Below are 8549 nucleotides of genomic sequence, written 5' to 3' on the forward strand. Positions count from 1 at the left end.
GCACGAGGACGGTTCCGGTTCCGAGCTCCTGAGTAGCCAAGCTGTGACAGAGCTGCTGTACCAGGCCCACTTGGACCCCACTGTGGCTCTGGTGAAGGACCCGCTACCAGACACACAAGGTGAGCGGCTGTTCGTCTGATGCCGTACTGGCTGACGTTGCTACAGATCGTGCCGGGACTCCTCCAGGTGAGTTTGGCGTCACCGTCCTGAAGCCCGGCATCGAAAGCGTGCGGTCCAAGTGGGTGCACGTGAAGCTGGACCGTAACGCCTTGCCTCAGAGCTTCCGGAACCGCAGTGGGCAAAGGTCCTCCTGTTTTGAGGTCCTGTACGGTGATATCTCCACTTCTGAGTGCCCCAGCTTCGTTTTTTCAGTTGTGACTCGGCCAAACGCAACCTTTGACTCTCCCCTCTGTCCATCACAGAAGGCTCACATTCCTTTATTTGGGACCACTACGGGACATGTGACCGGCCCGAAAAAGCGCAACGTCGACACTGTCGCTGTCCTCAACTGCCCCAAAGTCCTGGAGATAAGGGAACTCCACCAGCACAGGGAATTAAGCCGAAGGCTCAGAAACACGGTGGACATGCGACTGAAGGCGAGTACTGACAACCCGCAACTTGTTTAGCCGATATTAAGACAAATGAATGAATTTTAAAACTTCTCCTTGTAGGAATATATTGAGAGTTTGATGGAGAAGGCACAGCGGTCGGCTGACGTGATGCTCAAGGAGCCTCGGACGGAAGGGGAGCGAGCCCACGCTGGGATTCTGCTTAGTCAGGTGCCATTAGCTTGATGCTAACATAGAATCTGAAACATGATAGATGGGCTAACAGAAACTCGCATAGATCTTACACCACTGCTACTTGTGATACTTCATCACTCGCTGTCCGAGACAAAGTATGCTAATAGGACTTTGTCCCTTTTAAGTCTGTTACAGAGGAAGACAAAGAAACCTGCAGCGTTACACAAAGGACCCCAGGTAAAAGGAGTCATGAGTCTTGCCTGAATCGAATGTGCCTTTGTCTCATTGGCCGCGTGTCTGTCCACAGGGGACATTGGCAGTCTGTACAGCAAGGCCGTGCAAGCTCCGATCGAGATGTCGGACAATCTCAACGATCCCGCGATGATGGGCCGTCTCAGGTGGAGGCCGTTTTGGTGCTTGACGTGGTGTCTTTGGGATTTCATCCTTCTCGAGTATTTTTTATTTTTTTTTTTGCAGCTGCACCAGCATCAAGGAGTCAATGGGCCGTCTCAGGTGGAGGCCATTTTGGTGCTTGACGTGATGTCTTTGGGATTTCATCCTTCTCGAGTATGTTTTTTTTTTTTTTTTTTGCAGCTGCACCAGCATCAAGGAGTCAAAGTGGACAAACACATTAGAACAATACAGGTCAGGACTCACAACGCTCCACTCATGGTGGTCATCTTTTCAAGTCAAGTCTGCAGTAGTTTGTTTGTGTAGCCCTTCATTATAAAAGAGAGCAGGATCAGCGATGGCGCTACACTGGGGCAAGCGGTCGTTATAGTTTCATCAGAAGTCTGTGTAGCCCCCAGTTAAGCCACTCCAGCATTTTATGCAATATACTAAAATATATTTATACATGATTTATACAGAATTTGTTTTAAAAATCTTGGAGTCGTTCTTGGGGGGAGGAGAGAGGTGAAGCGGAGGTAAAACAGGCCAAAAGTTATATTGACGTTTCTCTGTATGCATGTGGTCCTTAGACAGGAGCTCTATGAAGTGAAGGCTTGCATCGACGCGCTGAGGAAGAAGATTGTTGTGCCGTACTTTCACCCAGAAAATATCTCATTACACCAGGAAAGTGTTGAATGAGACTTCACTTGTCATCATCGCTGTTCGATGACAATCAAAATGAATAGTTGACTCATAGAGGGTACATTAGTGTTTACTTGCAATTTGATTGTGTTCCAGAATCATCATCTCCGTGGAAGTCCAGAAAATAGGAGGCCAATCTTGAGCGACCCAACCTTCAGCGAGTCGGACGATACGGAAGAAGCCTTCCAGAGGGACATCCGACCAGAAGAGTCTCGTAAATCTGCAGGATTATATCACTGTTAGATTCTTGGAATCTTTCCGAATGATCATTTCTGGGTGCATCTTGTGCTGCTCCCCTCACAAAAACATGCATTGCGTTTTCTGATCTAGATGACATTGTAGCGCCACGGCCCTCGGACCCGAGACCTTCTTATTCTGCCAGGTTTGCCAGTCAGACTGTCAGGTCACCTCATGAGAAGAAGCTAACGTGAGCCGTCTGTGTCCGTGCTCAGTTACGCAGCCGTGAGGAGCAGCAGGATGCCTGGCATCACGCCTCCAACTGCACCAGGTACTTGCTCGTGAATTTCAGCGGGAACTTGGATATGAATATGACTCGAGAGTGCGCTGTATGTCCATAGCGGCTCTTGGTTGTCGGCCGGACTCCTCCAGGCTTCGGAAGTCGGTCCATGTGAATGTAATTGGCGAGCCCAGGCGGACGAACGTCAGACTTCCACCTTCAATCACCAGCTCCAAACCCTTCAGTGTGCCCAATCATCACGTAAGCCAGACGCTGGCCCATCCGGGGCACACTCAAATCACTTCACTGCCTCGCAGACAGCTGGAATTTAGGAAACCCCGAGAGCTGTTAGCATAGCACAACCGTGGCGTTGCTAGCACTGTTCATTTCAGTGAGGCATCTATGTTGTTCATGCCAGAATACGATTGCCGATTAATCAACTTCAAACTATTATCACCTTTAGCATCGGTAAAGTTGACGTGTCGACTAGTTGACTCAGTCGCTAGTCGACTCTGGGAAAAAAAAACTGTTCTGCACACCTTGCTTTTTTTTTTGTTTTGTTTTGTTTTTGAATCCATCCCCAGTTCCGCTCTGTGGAGGAGCCAGTGCGGCGCAGGTGTCGCACCATTTCACTGGCTGACCCGAATGTTATAACCAGAGGCTTTGAGCTGCGCCCGTCCAGAGTCGACTTTGGCTGGCAAAGGGATGGCACGTTCTCACTCGTCACGGTGGTCATGAAGAACGTGGGTGTCGACACCTGCAGGTGAGATGGCGCCAAAGCGTCGGTGAGACGCCTTCCAATGTGGCGTTGAGGTCGCGCTCGCTACTAGCTGGCTCGCCGCTCGGCTTCTCTTCCAGGTTCCACGTGAAACAGCCTCCGATCTCGTCAGGTCTACGTGTCAAGTACCAGCCGGGACCTGTAAGTTGAAAAACGACGACGTGAGCACTTCCTTAAACGCATGCGCTCTGTCCGTCTCTCTTTGCGTCCGTCTAGGTGCCGGCAGGTTTGCATGTTGAGCTGAGTATCGAGCTGTATGCCATGTGCGAGGCACACGAGGGCTACATGGATCCCGCCAAGTACATCTCCCAGGATATTATCATCCCCACGGAGACCGACATCCTCTATTTGCCTGTCACGGCCAATATCCTTCGAATATGTGCGGCCCAACACCGTCCAAGCTTAAACATGAACTGTACATTGTGAAGGGCACAAGGTCGGGTTTGACTTAATTCTCATTGCTTTTTTCTCTCTCTCTCAAAAAAAAAAAAAAATTTCCATTATTTTGACTGAGGCACCAATTTGAGATCAATCAGCGTGTTCACAACAAACAAAGCTTGTCGCAACATCCTTGACTAATGTACCCATCCTTCCTGAGATCTTTTATGACATTTGGATGAGAGATCACCCCACTTCATACAGCAGGAGACACTCCGGGGCCCCCAAACAGTCCTGCAGCCTCCCAGCATGCCAGGGGCTCGGGCAGAACCTGCCCAGCTCTCGAGGGCCCGCGGCTGCTGCAAACACAGGCACATGTGCGCAAGGTCGACCAAAACCCAGGAATACACCATTTTACGCATGGAGTAATTTTTCCTTTTTTTTTACAGGGCACCATAAACGCACAGCGAGTCTGTGAAGAACACATCAATCCACCACAAAAGCTGAATGGAAAGTCTGTTTCAACTAAAAACAGTGTTCAACTTCGTGTGGGTGTGTGTCTCTGTTTTGTGACTTAAATTGTCATTTATCGGATGCTCTTTGGATAAAATTGTCTCCTCGTCATCATTTGAATCAACGGGAGCACCGGGGAAGCCGCAAGCTTCATATAATGCAATGTTATTTTACCAAAATACTGTACTACTGTTATCCTACTGGGGTGAAGCCTACAATGCCAGCTAAACTAGAGAGACAAAAAAATAAAATACTGTTGTAAAAAAAGTTCCAGGATATCAAGGTATTAAATCAGTCATTGGCAAGACCGCAACCTATATTCACTCTCTGCTCACTCAGCATACCACCGCACTCGGCGTTTCAGCACAATTCTGTTTAGTCCATCTTTTAAACTGTCTGCCCTAATCGACTGCAGCAAATATCATCAAACGCACCTCAGTCATCCCTATTTGAAGCGTATTTCTACTGGGACAGAAGAAGGCATGCTGAAAACGTGTCGGGTGTACAGCAATAGAAAGCAAGACACCCTCGCAAAGGTAACAAACGACGCAATCGTCTTCCGCGTGCTCCTTGCGCGCGCACGGCGGGGGAGGGGGTGTCGCGCGCCTCCGTGTGTGGAACGGCGATGACGTCAGAGAAGCGCACAAGGTGCAAAATCAGAAGCGGCGCTCACGGTCGTCTTCGGCGTCTGCGCTTTTGCGGCGCTATCTGTCATCTTTGCGCCACCCGCCGCGTGACTTTTTTTTTTTTATCCCCTTCCCACCAAGCCGAATGGACGAGCCGGCCGAGGATCCCTGAGGTCCAAGAGGCGGACTCGACGATGCCCGTTTGCCACAGGCGCCGCCATCGTGAAACCGGACACCGTCTTGCGGCGGATGGGGAGACCGAAGTGACCGAGCCCGCTGCTCCACCCGGGAGGCGGTGCAGCCTGCCTTCGGACGCGGCCGCGGCCGCCGCCTGTGGCCGCTTGTAGAGGGTGGGAGGAGGCGAGGAGCGGCAGGAGGGAAGATGCGGACGGAGGAGGAGAGGGCCGCCGCACAAGAGCCCATTTTGGAGGAAGGCTCCGGACGAGAGCAGGTGAGGACGCGGACGAGTTGCGCACTCACCTTTCCGCGGACGCCGCGTCATTGAAAAGCGAAGCCTCGCGGCGTCGGCTCAAGGACACTCGCGCACAGTAAACGACGATGCGGTGGTCTTTGATGTCCATGCCCGTCGATCGGCCAGCACCGGATAAATTGATCACATGAAAAACACGATGCGCGTATCCAATCGGAGCGACGACCTATTGCTGACACATTTGGCCTTTGAGACTTCCCGCAGCCGAAAAGTTGAGATTCGCCACTGAACTTAATTGGAAGAAAAGCGCATTGATCAGACTCCCCTTTTTCAAATCTGTTCCAGCCCATTTGTTGTTTTGGTTTTTAATCAGGAAAAAAAATTGCACTCTCTCATCTCGTACTTTATGAAAACCTTTTTTAATTTGTTGACTATTTTGTCTAATCATCAATGAATCGGATGAAAACATTTTCACTTCCATCGCATTTGAAATTGACAGTGCAGAAAATGAATTGTGATCCAGTGACTGTTTTGGACCATCATATGCCAGGAGCCCAAAATATTGATCGTTGTTTTCCAAAATGTATTTGATCAACACAAAGAAAATAAATCTGCTTTCATGGAGGACTACGGAAATTCGAGAATATTTGCTGTTGACAAGTTGACATTCTGAGCCTCTGGTCAATTTTAAATGAAAAAGGATATCAAAACGATTAATTGATTATCAAAAATAATTACACTGGTCAATGGCAAATTTTAAATTTTCATCAGAGACGGCACTGAATAAAAAAAACTGATAAAAAAAAAACGACTTGACTTTGTTCCTGGCAGATGAGGTTTTGCAGATATTTTCTTTTTTAAAAGCTCCCGCAATACAGATTTTAACCATACGTTCTAAATTTTTAAATATGACGTATCCGCCTGTTACATAACCTTTAATTAATGAATATGACATATTATCCTTATTTTTATATTATTTTATTATTATTGTTATGAAAACCTGATTCTGCTAGAGAGAAAAAATGAGGGCAGATTAGGAATCAGCGCAAAAATACTCACTTTGAAAAGTTGTAAATGTAAAAAAAAGTTTGTGTTTTCAATTCATTTCACACTCGATTAGTTGTTGGTGAATCGAGTCATCTTTGTGACTTTTTGCATCTTTGCAAATGGGATGTAAAGCACAAAAGTGTTGTTTTTTTTTCCCCTTCATGATTTCATGCTACATCCGATAGTCTGCTCCTTCTGGTGTGCCTGATTTGACCACCAGGGGGCAGTAGTTTGTCATACAGTCATGCAGACACAAATGAGGAAGACACGCCTACTCAGTGGGAAAAAAAAGTACTTGATTATCAGTTGCAAAACAATAGGTAATGAACTAAAAGATATAATTTGCATATTTTTGAGGAAAACACAGGAAAATTCCACCGCTTACCACATTTTAATCACGTACAAGTTGGAAATAAGTAAATCCAAAGGATCTTTTTTTTTTTTTTTTTCAGCGTATCCACAGGACTGCTACTGAGTCATTTGCTGCGAAATTCGTCATTTTTATGGCGAATGAAGAAAATATGCCTGTAAATATCTGAAGTGCAAATATTGATGCGAGTGTCAGTGGTGTATGGTCCATTCATTTTTCCAGGTCTCAAGGTTTGATGGTTTTAAATACACAACGCATAAGTCTCTTTGTTTGATGTTTAGTTTGACAGTAAACTTGAACCGGGTGTGGCAGTCAACAGCTCAAAAAGTCCTTTTTTTAATGAACTGTTCACAATTTGCCAAAAATGCTGCTTGATTGCAAATGGAAAATGCAAACTTTATTGCAGACAATTGGTTGTTTAAATCCTGCCTCTGACTCGGTTGCACCACTCCTCACTTGCCATCTTGCAAGGGCAGGCCTAATGCATGCGATGGAGTGGGCCACGATTACCCTCGCTTCCTGTTTTGGGCCGGCGCAGCGTGGACTATGGTCTCATCCTCCAGCCTCGCCACTCAAGCACTTATCTCATTTACCTTTCGTCAATAGTCAGGCGCCAAAGTGCAGTGCAGTCGTTCATTCATTATATTACAATTGGCGTCTTGATGATGAGCATTTTGGTGCTACAAAGGAAAAAAAAAATGAACATGATGTTCCTCAATGACGTCGGCAAGAGTTAATGAGAAGAACCTCCCAACGTTCGGCCTTCTTCGCACGCCGCCTCGGCAGCCCGTTTTCCAGATCGTCACTTTATTGGCCGCCCACAAGCCGGGATTTGCTAATTATAGCTGCTCCAGTCACACCTCGGCAGCGGAAGCGGTGTGAAGATGGAGACAGAAGAAGGCCGCCGTGCCGTAATCACAAAGCGCGTGGAGTGCGCGTGAATCGCAGATGTACGCCCGGATTCACTGGATGTGGACATAACAATCCATATTTAAGTCAGAACCTGACAAAGACATCAAACGTTGGAAAAACAAAAAAACACTTCATGCTTCCCGGACATGCTGGTGATGAAATGTATTCAATTGTGCTGAATGCGTCGGAATGCTGACGTTATTGAGAGCTCATTTGAAATCGGATTGGTTCAGGAAACTCTTCCAGTTGCTCGTATAATTGAAGTTAAATGGGCCAGCCTAACTGATTCTAAAGGCTCCGGGCAGATTAGATAGACGTGGCAACACACAGAGGCTGAAATGTGATTGGGCGAAGTAAGTTACGTCCACGTTCTTGTGCCGGAAGCAGAGAAACGTTTCAAAACGGGGAGGACGGACTCGGAATGGAATACAATTTAACCAAACACAGATTAGAATTTAGGTTGTAAATGTAGGTCAGGCTTTTCGTTTCCTGTCGTCAGTGTTCCTCGCTTTTGAGACAAATTCCATCACCATTCCTCGCATCTTGCCTGTTGTGACACTCCCATTCCAATCCATTTAGAGACCGATTCCGGGAGGGGGGTGCAGCAGCGGGGAGTGAGGACTCGGAGGAGGGAGAGTGAACTCAGAAAGAAGGAAGAGGGAAAGGAAGGAAGTAAAAATTGGGCGAAGGAGAATGATTACATAAGCAAAGGTAGGAGGATGTGCAGCTCGAAGACATGTCAGTCCAATGGGATTTGACAGAAAGATTTGAAATAGGCCTTAGCCAAGAGATGATCAATGTGTGCCCTTCAAAGTGTGCTCTTAAACGCCCGCCGCGTTTGTGCTCGCCGTCCTCCGGCGCAGACGACGCTACGCCACCGGGCGCTGGAGTGGAGTCGGTCCACTTCAAAAGAGTCTAGAAGCATCCTTTGCGACTAAATTATTCACATGCATCGCAATGCCGGCCTCCGATGTGCCTGCTGCCAATTTGATCGAGAGGCTGGAGAAAGGGGAGGGGTGTGTGTGTGTGTGTGTGTGTGTGTGTGTGTGTGTGTGTGTGTGTGTGTGTGTGTGTGTGTGTGTGTGCACTGTAATATGATGTCCTCACAGTGCAAGTGAGGCCACATGCACTTAGCCAAGCATTAACTGTGTGTGTGTGTGTGTGTGTGTGTGTGTGTGTGTGTGTGTGTGTGTGTGTGTGTGT

The 8549-nt window shown here is 47.5% G+C and overlaps 2 protein-coding genes and 1 long non-coding RNA gene across 3 annotated transcripts in view; all 3 read left to right on the forward strand.

The window, feature by feature from the left end:
• The first annotated feature begins 6 nt into the window (after positions 1-6).
• LOC109511887 (uncharacterized) lies at positions 7-460 on the forward strand. Its single transcript, XR_002167411.1, has 3 exons — positions 7-119; positions 187-320; positions 423-460. It is a non-coding gene; the product is annotated as an uncharacterized LOC109511887 (long non-coding RNA).
• Position 461: 1 nt separating this feature from the next.
• LOC109511883 (sperm-associated antigen 17-like) lies at positions 462-3995 on the forward strand. The gene is made up of 16 exons (XM_019863235.1): positions 462-596; positions 672-779; positions 929-980; positions 1051-1141; positions 1221-1226; positions 1344-1388; positions 1724-1817; positions 1932-2049; positions 2166-2217; positions 2288-2343; positions 2414-2553; positions 2877-3055; positions 3151-3211; positions 3287-3434; positions 3655-3825; positions 3898-3995. Exons 1-16 carry the CDS (start codon positions 585-587, stop codon positions 3924-3926), a joined length of 1362 nt encoding a protein of 453 aa, XP_019718794.1. The 5' UTR covers positions 462-584; the 3' UTR covers positions 3927-3995.
• Positions 3996-4242: 247 nt separating this feature from the next.
• Positions 4243-8549, forward strand: part of LOC109511879 (transmembrane protein 151A) — a 7799-nt gene continuing 3492 nt past the window's right edge. Inside the window, exon 1 of the mRNA XM_019863228.1 lies at positions 4243-5038. Within this exon, the coding sequence (XP_019718787.1) occupies positions 4970-5038 (69 nt within the window). The 5' untranslated portion in view covers positions 4243-4969. The remainder of the gene's footprint in view (positions 5039-8549) is intronic.

The sequence above is a fragment of the Hippocampus comes genome, unplaced genomic scaffold (genome assembly GCF_001891065.2).
Source record: "Hippocampus comes isolate QL1 unplaced genomic scaffold, H_comes_QL1_v1.1 scaffold18, whole genome shotgun sequence".
Lineage (NCBI taxonomy): Eukaryota > Metazoa > Chordata > Actinopteri > Syngnathiformes > Syngnathidae > Hippocampus > Hippocampus comes.